Genomic DNA, 16175 nt, shown 5'->3' on the forward strand with positions numbered 1-16175 from the left:
CTTCTGCCTCCCACCCATGGCAGATGGCATTACTCGTCTGACACCTCGTTTCTTTGACGAAGGTTGTAATGAGAACAGGAAGAGCGACTTGGTCATCATTCCATCACCACAACAGCTGTGCTCTGAATACCATGACTGGAATCCTTCTGAGAATTAAATGATATTGTGGTTGAAAAGGCACAGGTTTGGCAAAATGGTTCCATTTTGTGGTGAATTTTCTTTTGTTTTCTCTAATAATTGTCTTAGCATGGGTGCAAGGTATCAAATTAAGTCCTGGCGTACATTTGCAACCCTCGTGAATATGACAAATTAGGTGACTGTTTTCAGCCTTATCTATTTCATATTCGCCTCCATGAAACACCAAGTGCTAGATATGCCCGGGTGTGGTGAATGAATGACTCGTGCATCTCTAAAATAAGCTCATGCCTGACTGGAAACAGGTCAGCATTTATTCAGATGCAGCACAGTGAAAGTTACATCCGTGCCTCTGCCCTATCACCTGAAATGGACACCAAGCAGCCCTCTGATGGCTACAGGTGTCCTGGGTAGAACTGAAGAGAGAGCTGTTGGAGACAAATTCAGATTTTGGTTTTTAAGTAAATTTCCGTTTAACATTTAACACAAATCTTGGCAAAAAGGAGGGGGCTCCATGTTAATCTCACGCCCAAGATGGAATCCTTTCTGGAGTCCATTTTTTAAGCTGCATTCTAGATGCTGAGTCATCTCCCCCTCAAAAGAGTGTGGAACTAAATGCGGGAAGGATTGGATGTCATGACTGAAATCTGCCCGGAGACTAGAGATTATAAAAGGGGGTGGAGTATTCTCCTCAAAGATCTCGCTCTCTGATGCCCTTGTCAACCAGACAAGCAGGAGACTCAAAGGAGGCCTCTGGTGGCTAGGGCAACATACTCATGTAGCTGAGAGACTTTGTAGGCCAGATCTGTCTGGTAGCTAGGGTAATCAGTACTGTGAGACTTTTTAGGCCATTGTAGACCTTGGTAGCTAGGGTTATCAGCAACACAGTGTTGAGGCTTCATAGGTCAGTGTATCCTCCTTGGTTTAAGTTAATATCACAGGAGAGTCAGCTGAGCATACACGCACACATTTCAACATTCTCTTCTAGGCATTTCTTCATGCAGGACAAGTCAAGAAAGGAAGAACAGAAGAAAGAAGTAGGAGTGGGTTCCATCTGGCCTGAAAGCCTGAGTGAAGCGTTCCTGATCAGCATCCCTGTCCTCTGCCTTCTTCTCTGCAGAGACCGAACTTACCTGGGTGATTCCACCATACTCCAGGACTGCAGTAGGGAGTGGGCAGGAGGGGAAGGGAACCATACTCACCTGTACATAGTTATTATAAAAGTGACAACTGGAGTTTTATGGATTACCATTTTGTTTGTTGAATAAAACCTTTGTTGTTTATTCATCTTTAAGTGGTGGGGCAGCCAATGCGCAGTGATAGACGCAGTAAGGGCACCCGAATCTGTATTTAAAGACAGGTTCATGCGATCCTGCTAACTGTTTTGGAGCAACAGAGCTGGGTGTCAAATGGGGCCTAGTCTGGTGTGACTGAAGGGGGCTGAGAAATGCAAGCAGGTGAGTAGACACCAGACAAATTCAGGCCTTTCTGCAGGTAAAGCTGGTCTCTAAGATGTTCAGTGAAGAAGTCTTTCCTACAACTCTGCCAGCTGTGCTACTTATCATGAACTAAACCGGTAGACTGGAGCTGGAAGGCCCCATATCCCTGGGTTGTGAGTTCAATCCTTGTGAAGGTGTGATGGAGTGGGGGATACCTGTGTGTATGTGAGTGGCTCACAGAGGGTGTGGGGCTCCTGCTGAGGGTAACCTTGATGACCAGGTAACACCTTTGTACTGCAGACAAAGGAGGAGGTGGAGCCTGAGGGGTTTGAATTGGAACTGGGAGTTGGGAAGCAGTTAGTCTGGGCTGAGGGAGAGCGAGACAAAGGAGGGGGCCAGGCCCCAGCTCTGGGGTCCCCTTGGGGCCTCCTCTCCTCAACATGGATGGGACTGGCTGTCTCTGCCTGCTGTAGTGACTCCTCTGTACGATGCTGTCTCCTGTCGGCTAATAAACCCGCTGTTCTCCTGCTGAGTGAGAGACTCTCCTGCCTGAGGACAGGGTGCAGAGCTTGGGGGACCCCAGAACCCCATCACAGAAGGCCATTTAGGGAGTGGGGAAAATAGATGTTAGGGATGGTGGTCAGTCCTCCCAAGAGGGCAGGAGACTGGACTAGATGACCTCCTGAGGTCCTGTCCAGTTCTAGGAGATGTGTATCTCTCTCTCTATATATATATACTTCTTTTGTTCCATTAACACAAATTGTTTAGACAAAATGGAGTAATGGAGCCTGGGGGCCCCTCATGTCCTTACGTTAATCAGCTGCTGCCTTCCATAGGCCCAGGGTGCCAGTCATCATCAACCACTCGTTCTATGTTCATCCCAGCACTATCATGCTCGCCCCCTCCCGGCTGTCCCTTGGCCATGGGAGGTGACTCCCCGAAACAGCCATAAATTCACCTCACTATCCACCTTCACTTCTCCTGATGGCTGCAAAAAATGTTGACAATGGTTAGGCCAGGGTGTAGTAACCCCATTGCTGTCATGCTGACCAGTATTCTCTTGTGGTTTCCTTGAACTCCCATTTGTCTGTATCCATGTGTCGTCTTTTGTTCTGGTCTCCGAGCTCACAGTTCTCTATGGTGGAGCCTGTCTTTTTTTTTTTTTTTCGTGTTTTGTTTTCTTGGTCCAGCACCTACCACAATGAGGCTTCTAGGCATGATGGTAATACAAATAACAGGTCACAATGTAGGTGGGAATGGCAACCTCACTGACGTGGCCAAACAATTGGTGGAACCCAGGAAAAGGTGCGGCAATACTTTTTCCCTCCATAAAGAAGGAACCAGGGATCTGATCCTGTGAGTCACAGTTCAGTCCCTGTTCTGTGCCTAATGCAGTGTAAACTTCCTGGGGACACATTATAAGGTGCAAATCTACTATGTACAAATTAACATGGAACAGACTGAAACAAAACCCCACAATTAAAATCCAGCCCACGTGTTCGACAACTCTCTTTTCCTCTTCCCCATGTTAGAAGCAACATCAGAGCAACAGGAGTGTCTGAGAGTTTCCTGTGTTGCAGCTCCATTGTTATCTATAAAGATTTCTGTTAACTATCAGACACTCAAGAAATGTGTCAACCACTGACAGAAACCACATCAGATGTTTAACCGCACTGGAGATGGAGCTGAGCTTAAGAACGACAGGTGTGCAAGAAGAGATCACAGCATATGCTGTGGCTGGCCAGCAGCAGTTGGAAGGTCTGGGGAGGAGCATTCCTGGGTGAGGTTCCCCCACTCCTCAGCATGATTTCTCTTTGAAAGAGAAAGGTAATATCAAGGTTAGGTCACACTCTGGAGACCTAGGTTAACGTCTCTGCAATACTACTGCTTTCTTGGAGATGTCAGACAAGTCACTTACCCTTTCTTTCATGTGTGAAATCATAGAATCATAGAATCCTAGGGCTGGAAGAGACGTCAGGAGGTCATTAAATCCAGACCTCTGCCCAAAGCAGGACCAGTAGGACCACTAGGATGGAGATTCTGCCACCTCTCTAAGGCTACAGACACACTATAGAGCTCTCTTGACAGAAGTTACTGCTGGAAGAGAATTCCCGACAAAACTTCTGTTGGCAGAGTGCAACCACATGCTAAAAGCAGATTGAAAGAGTGCTCTGCTCTGTTGACAGAGTGGCCAGAATGCTTGACTGCTCTCTCGACAAAGCAAGCACCCAGAAGCACAGCAGACAGGGCTCCCAATGTTGTGGATGCCCTGTCTATCACGAGAAGGTCCCTCCAGAGCATCCATACTGCTTTTTTGTTGACAGAATCTGTCAACAGCAGCATTCTGTCTCAAAGTTTTGAGGAAGAATGCTGCCAGCAAAAGTGCTGTGTTTTGTCGAGCTACTGTCGACTAATCCCATTTTGTGTGTACAGACTCCACCAGTTTTGTTGACAAAACCAGGGTTTTGCCGGCGAAACATGCTAGTATAACCATAGCTTAAGTAATGCTTTCCAGTGCTTCAGCACCCTCCTAGTGAAACAGTTTTTCCTAATACCTAACCTAGGCTTCCCCAACTATACTTTGAGACCATTGCTCCTTGTTCTGCCATCCGTCACTACTGAGAACAGCCTCTCTCCATCCTCTTTAGTGCCCCCCTTTAGGAAGCTGAAGGTTGCTATCAAATGGGGAGAAGAATCTTGGGCCACTTCATGGGGAAATGGGGAAAGTCAACAAAGGTAGTGAGGTGCTGACATGCTGTGGTGAGGGGGACTGGAATAACAAGCAGCCCTGACAATTAACGCTGCCTGGAAAACAACATTCTTTCCCACTGTTTTTCAGTTATCAGCAGGTCCACCAATAGGGGATGGGGTGGGGAGGGCAAAGAGGTCAACTGCTCCAGGGCCCAGCAATTAAAAATGGCCTGGGGCTCCCAGCCAATGCCACCGTTACTGCAGCTATGGTGGCGGCCAGAGCACCAGACCCCTTAAATCACTGCCAGAACCCTGCACAGTGCTCTCCAGACACCACTGACAGCTGCCTTGGGGAGACTAGTCCTGGCCCCACCCCTTCTGCCTGAGGCTCCGCCCTTCAGGGGCCCAGAGCCACCCTCAGCTTGCCCAGGGGCCAGCAAGTCTGTCGGCCCTCCCTGACCAATAGGAAGCAGTGTTGGCTACCACGCGGCTGGAATATGGCACAGAGAGGCAGGGCTTCTAGGTTGTGTTAGCTGTTCTGCTCTGGCTCAGTGTGGCCTGGAGAAAGCCCCTATCACCAAAATGTCCAGACTTGGGAACCTCAAGTTAGATGCTTAAATTAACACTTGTCAGCTGAAGAGTTCAGCAAAGCCCTTAAGCCTGAGAGCAGCTCCACCAATGGCAATGGACGGACACACCCACTGGTTTTGCAACACTGTGTGTCAGGACTTCAGTGTCTTAATTCTGGAAGGTGCTGAGCACCTGATATACCCAGTGGCTCCAGCCTGAGTTGTGAGGGTTTAGCCCCTCCAGAAATCAATCCACTTAAATATGCAGCTAGCTGGAGGCATCTACGTTTGAAAACGTTGGCCTCAGCTTTTCTGTGCCTCTGTTTTCCCTGGGGATAACAAGACATGCCTCCAAAGCAGTGGTGTAAAATGACATTGTTTTGACAAGTTTGCGTGCAAAGCATGTCAGAAACACAAGACGTCGGTATGATGCTTATTCCATCATCTTGAAGAAAACTAAATGCTTCCTCTGACACGCTACTTTTTTCTTAACTTGGGCTTGTGTTGAAGTCACCATGGTAATTAAATGTGTGACATCACAATCAATCACCGTCTCTCTGTGCTACCATACATTATCTCTCACTAGAGTGGCACAATGTGAAGGAAAGGTAGCTCTGTGATCCTAAGGGTCAGAGGCAGGTGTGAATGCCTAACCCACCCTGCCAGAGGATGTGACCATGAATACAGCTGGTGGGGGAATAGTACACCACTGATGGGGATTTCTTCCTGACTACATTGATTCCAGCGCCCAACAAGGGGTTTAAAGAGATAGCATGGTCTTTATAGTGGCAACTTCCCTTGCACATACTATGTCATCATTCCTGGATATACGTGCTGGGGTTCATCTGCTCTCCCTCCCTTTGCGTCTGTCTTTTTGTAATGATTGATGATCAATAGATGTCATGACTCATACTACAAACCATAAGAAGATTTCTTATTTATTTTTTCATTTCTGGTGATGTCAGGATGTTAGCCAGTCACACATCAAAATGACCGAGACCACTGATCTGGGTCAGGTCCCATTGGTCTAACCTTAAGCCAGAACAGTATTTTCAAGATCTTTGTGGTTGCCAATGTGTAAAGTCCTGTGACCCACTTTGAATGAATATTTCAGTAAGTGGCTGAAGAGAAAATACCTCTCTGAGGGAACGGTTTCCGTTAACCTGTATATCTTTAACTTTGAGAGGAAATTAAAGTACTCATTTAACATTTTAGTTCTTAGTGTACGTCAGAGGGAAGTGATATAGATCAGGGTTATGTCAGAAAGAGAGGACTAAATTGTACCCTTGGTTATACACCTTTGAAAAGACTGAAGACAGAACTTGTACCAATGGGCAGAGAGTGGAACACGCTTTTAATTTTTTGCACAACCTCCACACATGGAATCACCAAAATTACAAATGGGAAAGAGAATGCATTAGGACAGCCAGTCTTTTCCTTGAAAGACGTCTGTGCGGGGTTGTATCCGGCTGTCTATATTCTCCATTGCTTTGTTCAGTCTAATGTTAATCATTCAGACTATGAGGTTTCCACTGTGTAGTTGCGCTCAGTGTTCCTGAAACATAGTTCACCTTTTCCGTTGCTCACTTCCATCCTGTTTCGTCATCTGGTACCACCTACAGAATCCCTATCTTTGATGCATATTTTGGAGGGGAACAGGGAGTTTTTAATGGTACAACCTTTTTTTCAATTAAAAGGGCATATCCATAATTATACATGCAATTATTATATAAGCCAGAATTATATACGTGAATGAGTATAAAATTATATACACACTCACATATATGTTAGGGAGGGATAACTCAGTGGTTTGAGTATTGGCCTTACAAACCCAGGGCTGTGAATTCAATCCTTAGTGGCCTGGGGTCTTTCAAGGGTCTCAGGCAAGTTAGATTATACCTTAAAAATAAAAATCTGCCAGGGAGGGTAATAAATCCTGCTGTAAGTGCAGAGGAGTGGACTCAACAACCTCTCAAGGTCTCTTCCAGTTCTATGAAACAATTCAATAATTATGGATTTACTTACTTTTTCTTTCCATATGTAGAACACCTATGTATCTATTCAGTGATCTATGAACATTGCAGAATGTGTATAAACTATATATTAGAACTTCACAGACTCAGCAATAGTAGGTTGAGGAAACATTCATCCTAATCTCATTGAATTAAATGAGAATTGTATTGACATGCCAGAGCTGAGTCTGGTTCTATAAGTTATCTTCTTTAGGAAGACAAAATGTTGTAACAATGTTATCAGTTCTTTGATAGTGACCACTGCCTTACGCAACCTCTGGTGAGCACTCTGCTTTGAGGCAGGACCCTAGGTCTGGTAAGTGTAATCAGATTTTTCCTCTTGATGATTGATAGGGAAATGGCTTGTGCGGGGGGTTGGGGGAGAAGATGTGTCCTCCTTGGAAGACGTAAGGTTGAGATTGGGAGATCTGATTACACAGATGCCATCTTCGGGTCACATTCAGATCCCAGAGAGGGATAAACGAAAGGCATAACCACCGCACCGCTTTTTCCTTTTGCCTTTTCGTGGCCAAAGGTGAAGGCCTTCCACTACTTTTGAGAACTGATTTACGCCTGAGTTTCAATGGTGAAAAGGTGCATTGCTGCCTGTAGGCAGGGCATTGGGTGTGCATGTCATCGACACTGAGACCAAGGTATCTGAACAAGAGATTGTGGCTTAGCCTCAGAGGAGCAATTTTGCATCACTGTTCTGCTATTCCTGTTCCTTCCTTCCCAAATCTGGCACAGTTTAAGAACACACCTGTAACAAGAGCTATTCCATGCCTGAGATGGGATGACAGATGTACAAATCTATCCCCAAGGTGGCACCACAAGAGAGATGAATGCACACAGGGCTACAGACCACAGCCAGTTCCAAACTCACCCCTGAAGTTAAGAGGGTTTTGCCCTTTAGACTAGGGTTAGATCTATCTCTTTTGAGATACGTAACCTACTAACATGAAGATGGCTAAGATGATCAGCCCTGATCAGGTTGATGCTGAGCCTCTCTTAAAGGCTTTAAAATTCAATATCTGCAAAAGGATGGGTGGAGCGTGTGTGTCAAGAAATAAAAGTATTGCCCCAAACACGACAAGCCAAGTCACAGGGGAAATGTATCTGCCAAACCCTTCATTGTGTGACATAGAGGGTACATTCTCCACTGGTGTAAATCAGCACAGCTCCATTGATGTCTATGAAGCTATGCTTGGTTTACACAAGCCAAGGATCTCATCCAGCAGTCAAATGCTGCAGTTGCTCCCAAAGAAGTCATCGTCTTGCAAGATTGAGCTCCAAGATGTCAAACTGGAGCCTGACTTTTCAGTGTGTTCAATTACTTCAAGTCAGAGTTTTGGCTACGTAAGAAATGAAAACAAACTGAGCATTACTATCACCAGAACAATGAGGTTGATAAAACCCACAGTGTGACTCTCGGAAGCTGGGATCCCCTATTCTCTGAGAGAGATCCTGACTGTGGACCTCACTACTGCCAGAAGTCAGAAGGCTACAGAGTCTGTCCAACAGCAGGGCTTAACACCAGACTCGTCTGTTTACACCAACCTCCTTATGGTGATGTAAGTGCCAAGGTAGCCAGATGTGCCCTCCACAACCCAAAAAAAAACAACAACAAAAAAGCAAGGCTAAGAGATCCTACTCCTGATTGATAGATCAGGGAAACTACTACTGACTGAGCAGTTGCATTTAGATGTGTAGTACCCAGAAGCCCTGAGCCCTCATCTGGGGTGAGTGAAGTCTTTGCTCTACAGCCTTAGCTGAGAGGCAGCTGGTCTTTAGCTCACATGGTAGAATGCAGGGGTTTGGACCCTATGCTTGCAGGTTCTATCCCTGGTGCTGGCAACCCCAGGTCTGTTGGTGTTACAGATGGCTTATGTAGCACCTGAGGACCAGACAGAAGACCGACAGGTGGAAGTGACTCCTTGGCTTTGTAGAGGTGTATGATATCTCTTGTCCACCTATAATTCTTTGTCCAACATGCTGTCCATCAAGTTGTTGGGATGTGGCCTAAGAAGTATTAATGCACCCATGCCTTCAACTCCCACTGAAGGTAAAGGGAGTTGAGGGGGCTCAGCACTTCACAGGCAATGCTGAGCTGAGCACCTTGTAAATTCACGCTCATAGTGCTCCCTAAAGTTCACATCCTTCCATCATTCCACGTGCATTAACTTCCTTCCCATACGTACCACGAGACCCTTCTTGGAGCGCATGCAAGGTTCCAACGTCCTGCTCTATCCTGGGACGTTCTTTGCACGCCCTCTGTTATTCAGTCCAGTGTGCTTTCCGTCTCTGAGGTGTTTGAAGGAGAGATTCCTTCTGCAGTCCCCTTTCTGACAGGCCGCTTGGTCTAAAGTGAAAAATCAATTGAAAGAAGGCCCAGAAGAAATTTGCTCTTTGCACCAGCGAGTAATCACTCTTCTGCCATAGGCTGGCTTGAGGAAAAGACTAAGGGCCTGGAAAAATTCTCGTAGGAAGAGCAGTTGAAAAGATAAGGCCAGTTCACCTCAGGGAGAAGAGGGACAAGCAGGGAACATTTCAGATGAGGGGCGCCACCAATGCAACAAACTTCTGGGGGAGGTCAGACAAATCCAGAGTTTGGCTCTGGGAAACACCGCAAAATCTTCAGCCCAGAAAAAAGCCTTTTCATCATAATATGGCGCAGAGTTTAGTTCAAACTCCACAGTCAAGTAGTGATTTCACTGTTACCATTGGTTTTAGACAGCAGGTTTTTGCATACTCTGATTGGTGACTGCAGTTTTAGACTAGGGGTGGGAACCTTTTTGGAGGATCAGGGGCCACTGACCCACAGCAAAATTAGTCAGGGGCCATGTAATTGAAAAGCAAAAAAAGAAAAGAAAAAAACCTGACCAAAAAACAAACAAGGACACTCCCTTCTTTCCCCTCACATACCAGTCCTAGAGCCTGCGGGGGGACCTCTGGGCACTGGATCGGAGGGGTAGCCGTGTCAGTCTGGATCTGTAACAGCAACGAAGGTCCTGTGGCACTTTATAGACTAACAGAAAAGTTTTGAGCATGAGCTTTCGTGAGCACAGACTCACTTCATCAGATGCTGGTCTTGGAAATCATAGGCACTGGAGTGGGCCTAAAATGAGGGGCCATGTGGGAGGGGGCTGCCAGGAAGCAGGCTTCAGGTGTGGGATCCGGGTGGGAGGGATGCTGCTGCTGTGGGCAGGGGGTTGAGGTCTGGGAGGGTGGCAGTGTGCAGAAGCAGGCTGGCGTGGGCAATCCGGGAGAGAGTAGGGCGCAGGAGCAGGCTTGCGGTCTGGGTTCTGTGGGGGAGAGAGGATGAAGAGTGGGGCTGGGAGTTGGGAGGTCTGGGAAGGTGGTAGGGTGCAAGAGAGGGCTGGGGGTGGACCACCTGGGAGGCACTGAGGTGCAGAAGTGGGCTTGAGGTGTGGGTTCCGGGCAGGAGGGGGTTCAGGAGCAGCTTGGAGAGGGAGTCTGGTTGGGAGTGGTATGAAAGACTGGTATGAGGGGATGCAGGAGCGGGGGAGGAGGTCTGAGCAGGAGGGGTGCAGGTAGGGGTGGGAGGGGGTGCAGGAGCAGGCGTGAATGTCAGGTCGGGGTGATGTGGGGGGTCTCACCCAGTGCAGCTCCAGCTTGCCTGTCTCTGGCCTGCGAGGCTTGTGGCTCTACACCCTCCACCCTGCCATGGGCCTGATGCTGGGGAGCCCCAAGACTCAGGGTCAGATACAGGCTAGCTAGATAGATACAAAATAATAAATGGGATACAGAAAGACTGAAAATTTCTTTTCCCCCTCACTCAAAAGTCAATGAAATGGGAGGCTGGTGAATTCAAAATAGGAATTAGGTTTTCACATAATGCATCATTAGTCTGCAGAGCTCATTACCACAGTCTCTAATAGGAGCCAAGATCTTAGCAGGCTTGAAAAAGAATGTATATAGGTAACAAGACTACCCTGAGTGATAAGAGTAAATTTGAAAAGACACCAAGTATTTGGCAAGGGATTTGTTTGTCCAGACTCTAATAACTATTGGGAGACAGGAGGAAAATTTCCTTTGGGGAAGGTTCTCACAGAAATGTCTGCTTCAGGTGGGTTGTACCCTTCCCTGCAAGAGAAAGGACTTTGGCCTAGATGGACCCTGGATAGAATCTACTCTGGCAATTACTAATTTCTGTGCCATTACAGCTTCTGTGATATGTGTGGCTAGGGAAGACCACTGAGAAACTCAACCTATATTTGATTAAATAACCACAGTTACCTGAATTCAGTTCGAGCCTGACCTTATTTCTGATCAATGCAGCATAACGATTTTGTGTCTGTCTCCATTTTTTTCCAGAAAAGAAGCAAATTATGCAAATATTCCAAACTGATGACATTCATTCATTACTTAGGAGAGGTTATACTCAAAATCCTTGAAGTCAAAGGGGGTTTTCAGGTGAAGTATTAGCACAGTTTGCCACTTACCACAGCAAATCATTTCCTCTTCCGTTCTTACATGATACCTCTATGGAGTGGAAGTTTTTTGTAAAATTAAGTCATAGTCCAAGAAATAAGGTTGGGAAAGACCATTAGCTGCAATGGAAACTACGGCAGTCAGAAAAGCCCTTATAAAAAGCCTTGAAGATCATGCACACAGACAGAATCGGTTGAAAATAGTCCATATCCACATCAGAGAAAGTAAGAGAGACTGCAATACAATGACTTTTACAAGAAGTGCTACATGGGTAAGTGCTAGCTTTGCTTGTTAAATTTGATTGTAACAAACATTATTTTAACAGATATTTGTATATGAACTGATCCTAACTTTATTTTTAAAAATTATTTGAATCTAAATTGGGACCAGCAAATACTAAAACATATAGCTATTGAAGAGCATCATTGCAGGGCAGAATAAAGGTTATTTAGCACCACCACTGAGCATTTTTGCAACTTAAAGGCTGTGTCTCTGTAACCTATGTGTGGTTAAGGGTCCCATGCAGTGGTACCTAGACCAGTTCACAGCAAATAATAGGTGTCCTCTACAGTCTAGACAGTAAGGCAATGGGCCTTTAGATCAAGCTGTAGTGGGGCCTGTCCTAAAATCCAGAAGTTGCCTGTTCAAATCTGCCCCAGAGCAAGCAGAAGATGGGGTTTATTTTTGAAAGAGCCCAGTCTACACTGCTTTTTAATTTTGAAAGAATCTTTTCTGAAAAGAGATTATGTAAATGCAGTATGAGATATGTAAGTCCAGTGCCTTATTTGCATTTTCAAGTTCCCTTATTTGCATTCCTCTTCCAAAAGAGGAATGCAAGTGTAGACAGCCAAAATATTTACAGTTCTTTTCATTGTAATTCTCTATTACTGAATTTTAATGTTCATTTTGAGGATAAGTCCAACTTTTTAGTAATTTTTCTTTTATTAATTACTGGTATGTGTGGTCAACTTAGGTTTTTGTTTGGGTATTTCTTTTTTTTCTTCACTGTTAAAAATGTCATACCTTAAAAGTAAACAAGGAAACCACAGCGATTGCTGCTATGTGATATCACTAATCAACTGAAAATATAAATAATATCAAACCTAAATCTTTTTTATTCTAATGTTTAGAATCAGAATCACTAGTATGTTGTGGCTGCTATTGTGGATTATTAGGAGATATTATCTTCCATGCACAAGACTAGCACTAGTTTAATATTAACTTTGACACCTCATGTATGCTAAAGTCAGGAAATGAAAATAAGGTTGCAAACTCAATCTTGCTATGTCTCCTAGTGCTTATTTCTCTGAGTAGCATTCCTTTCTATGAAATTATTTGTTAGTTTAGATTATTTATAATTTAATACAACCTGGAATTTCTAATACTAATTTATTGTCAAAGAACTTATGGTTTTCAGACTTTATTTAATATGATTTAGTCTCAGTGAGATCAACAGAGCAAACTATAACAACAAGAAGTCCTGTGGCACCCTGCAGACTAACAGATTTTTTGCAGCATAAGCTTTCATGGGCAAAGACCCACTTCACACATGAAAGTTTATGGTCCAAAAATGTGTTAGTCTATAAGGTGCCAAGGACTTCTCATTTTTGTGGATACAGACTAACATGGCTCCCCCTCTGATACCAGAACAAAATAAGTTTGATAGTTTTACCTTCAGCCATTGACAAGTTGTATCTGCACAAAATTTGGAGTCGGGGGGAAGCAAATTATCTGCTTGTGCAAATGGTCAAAGTCCACAGATGTTAATGGAGCAGTTCTAATTTACACCAGCAGAACATGGGCTGGAAAGAGGATTCCTTGCTCCCTGTCATGAACACTAACCTACACTCTGCTGTACTTTTGCAGAGGTTCGCATCTTCTTATGAATTTATTGTATGTATCTTAGATGTTTACAAGTGCATATATCTTATAAAAATTGGCAAGACCATTGCCATAGGTTCTCTAGATACGGAAGGTTTCTGTGAATGAATTATAACTTTGTTCATCCACAAGCAAAGTTGACCAAGCACAAGACCCCCCAAGCCAAGAATTGAGTTTCAGGAGTTTCAGGGTATAAATATTCCTGTGTTCTGTGCTAACTAATAGTGGTGTTTCTCTGTTTCAGTTCCATTCTCTGCTGTTAATGCTGAGCCTGGTGCTCTTGGCTAAGAAGTCAGTCCACGGAATGGCCATACAGCCAGGATCCAATCAGGAGAGAGGCACTGATGATCAAAAGGGTGATGATTGCCCAACACAAAAGGATTCTAGATTCCCTCTAAGTGTGAAAGTTGACATAAGCATCAGTAGCACCCAGCATGCTACCAAAGTGGTTCATGATGTCAGTAATCGGTCTATATCTCCCTGGGATTACAGGTACAGTTCACTTTCTTACTGTCTGGAAATGCATCAGGCTTTTCCAACGCGCTGCTTAGGAATACAGAGGAAATGTTGCACTAACAGTATCCAGAAATATTAAATTTGAGCTGCCAGCCCATGTGCTGATGGTCAGATTCTTCATGCAAAAATAATAACCAGATTATTATTATTATTATTATGTACAGATTGAACCTCTCTAGTTTGGCACCCTCAGGATCTGACTGGTGCCAAAAGAGAGAATTTGCCAGATCACAATAGGTCAATATTGTCTAGCACATTATCAACACTTCCACTGTTTATTGGGCTCTTAGAAGACATTTGGGGTAAATTACAGCTAAAGAACAGCACAGAACACTGAGACCCAGGACTGGTGGCTGTAAATAAACTTTATGGGACAATGAGAAGCTTGGCCACACCCAGGCTAAGTGATCATGTGGCTAACTAAAATCATGCCGGATTATGGATGCTGCCATATGAGAGAGTTACCGATTATAGGTGTTCAACCTGTATTTGCACCTAGTAGTACTTAAGAGCCACTTAAGATAATGGCCTAAGAGCCTCTTGTGCTAGGAGCTGTACAAAGAATGAACAAAAAGAACATCCAACTCAATTCTACTGTTAGAACACGAATTAGCTTTCGGATTTATCATGACCCTTTTTTCAGGGCCATTTCTGGTTTGACATATCTGAGTGCATATCCTGCCTCAGCAAATCCAGCAAAAGGCACCAAGGGCTTAGTCTTGCACCCTGGATGTCAGAGAGCATTTTGCCCTTGATCTCAATGGGACACTAGGGGTTTTGAGAATGCTGAGACAAATGCTGAAGTCTTAAAAAAATAAAAAAATAACATATGGAGTTACACATCTCATAGAACTGGAAGCAACCTTGGGAGGTTGTTTTGTCCAGTCCCCTGCCCTCTTGGCAGGACCCAGCACCACCCCTGCCTTTGTTTTGAATCTTTTGGCCCCAGATCCCTAAATGTCCACCTGAAGGATTGGGCTCACAACTATGGGTTTAGCAGGCCAATGTGCAAACCACTGAGCTATCCCTGCCCCCTGAAAGTTAGAGATTAGAATGTTTTTGAAATCTATTTGCACCAGATCCCTAAATAGCCTCCTCACAGAGTGACCGCACACACTGGATGCAGCAGGCCAGTGCTCAAACCATTGAGCTGTCTCTGCTTTTCTTTCTTCGTACACCGTTAATGAATCCTCATTCAGGCAAAAATTCCCTTGGCAACTAATCGGCCTCAGGAAGTCACTGAGCTTTGCAGGAGCTCAGAGGTTGACCCAGCATCCGCTAACTCTGTGATTCTTAGGAAAAAGTGCCTCTCAGGGAGGTGTTTGCAGATAATGGCTGGGCGATGACTGAGTAAGGATTAGCTTAGGACCTGAGCTGAAAGCCCTGCTGTTTCAGGCCCATCTGGCCATGCTTCCAGATCGACTTATGCATTCTGCGTGTCTTGTTTCACAGCATCGACAATGATCCAAACCGGTTTCCCCAAGTGATCTCTCAGGCCAAGTGCCGCCATTACAGCTGTGTGGACTCTGCAGGTCAGGAGGACTACAGCATGAACTCCATCCCCATCCAACACGAGATCCTTGTTCTCCGACGGGAACAGAGAGGCTGCCAGCATGCCTACCGGCTGGAAAAAAAGTTGATCACTGTGGGCTGCACCTGTGCCAGGCCCATCATCCACTACCTGTAGTACGAGAAGCCAGCAGGTCAGAAGAAGAAAACCAAATGGAGAATTAGCCATTCCAATGGTACCCAGGGGTCTCACATTTAACAAAGGGCCTGATCCAACTCCCAGTGAAAAGAGTTGCAGTCTTTCTACTCATTTCACTAGGACTGGGCTAGAGCATGATAAATAGTCAGATTCAAGGACAAATGAACAAAAAAATAGAAGGGGGGGAGGGGGGCAGGGTGGGACACAATTACTTTTTAAAATCTTCCCCAGGATTTTGAAATTCTAATTTCAAAATTCAACCCAATCCATAGGTGGGAGATAAAAGGGTAAAAAAAAAAATCAATTTGATATCCACATTTTCCCCATTTGCTTTTTTCTATTTCAAAATTCAAACCATTTTGACTCGCTCTAAAGTGAATCAAAGCCTTGGAAAAAAAATCAACCTCAAATCCAAAGGTTTTTCAAAACGCTAATAAAAGTAAATTATTATATTTGTAACAGATCAAAACTTTTTTAAAAACACCAAAATATAGTTTTTCTTTTCTGTAAATGGATATTGAACATAAAACCAAATTTGAGAGACAATTTTGCAGTAATTTGTCTATGTAAACATCCAGAAAAAGAGTCATGAAATGTTATATTTTTGTGTCTGTATTTAAATGATTTATTTATGCAATTATTTATACCATTAAGAGGTGAGACTCAAAATATTGTATCTGATTGTCATCTGTATTTATTCAATAAAAAGCTGATGAATAAATCTACTATTTCTTTTAAGTGAATCATTTTTAGTAGTGTAAGAAGTCATCAA

At 44.4% G+C, this 16175-nt stretch overlaps 1 protein-coding gene across 1 annotated transcript in view; it reads left to right on the forward strand.

The window, feature by feature from the left end:
- The window catches only part of LOC142010742 (interleukin-17F-like), a 60987-nt gene extending 45605 nt beyond the window's left edge, over positions 1-15382 (forward strand). The window contains exons 2-3 of the mRNA XM_074989156.1: positions 13405-13671; positions 15148-15382. Coding sequence (XP_074845257.1) covers positions 13405-13671; positions 15148-15382 — 502 coding nt within the window. The remainder of the gene's footprint in view (positions 1-13404; positions 13672-15147) is intronic.
- The last annotated feature ends 793 nt before the right edge of the window (positions 15383-16175 follow it).

The sequence above is a fragment of the Carettochelys insculpta genome, chromosome 3, assembly GCF_033958435.1.
Source record: "Carettochelys insculpta isolate YL-2023 chromosome 3, ASM3395843v1, whole genome shotgun sequence".
In the NCBI taxonomy this organism is placed as follows: domain Eukaryota; kingdom Metazoa; phylum Chordata; order Testudines; family Carettochelyidae; genus Carettochelys; species Carettochelys insculpta.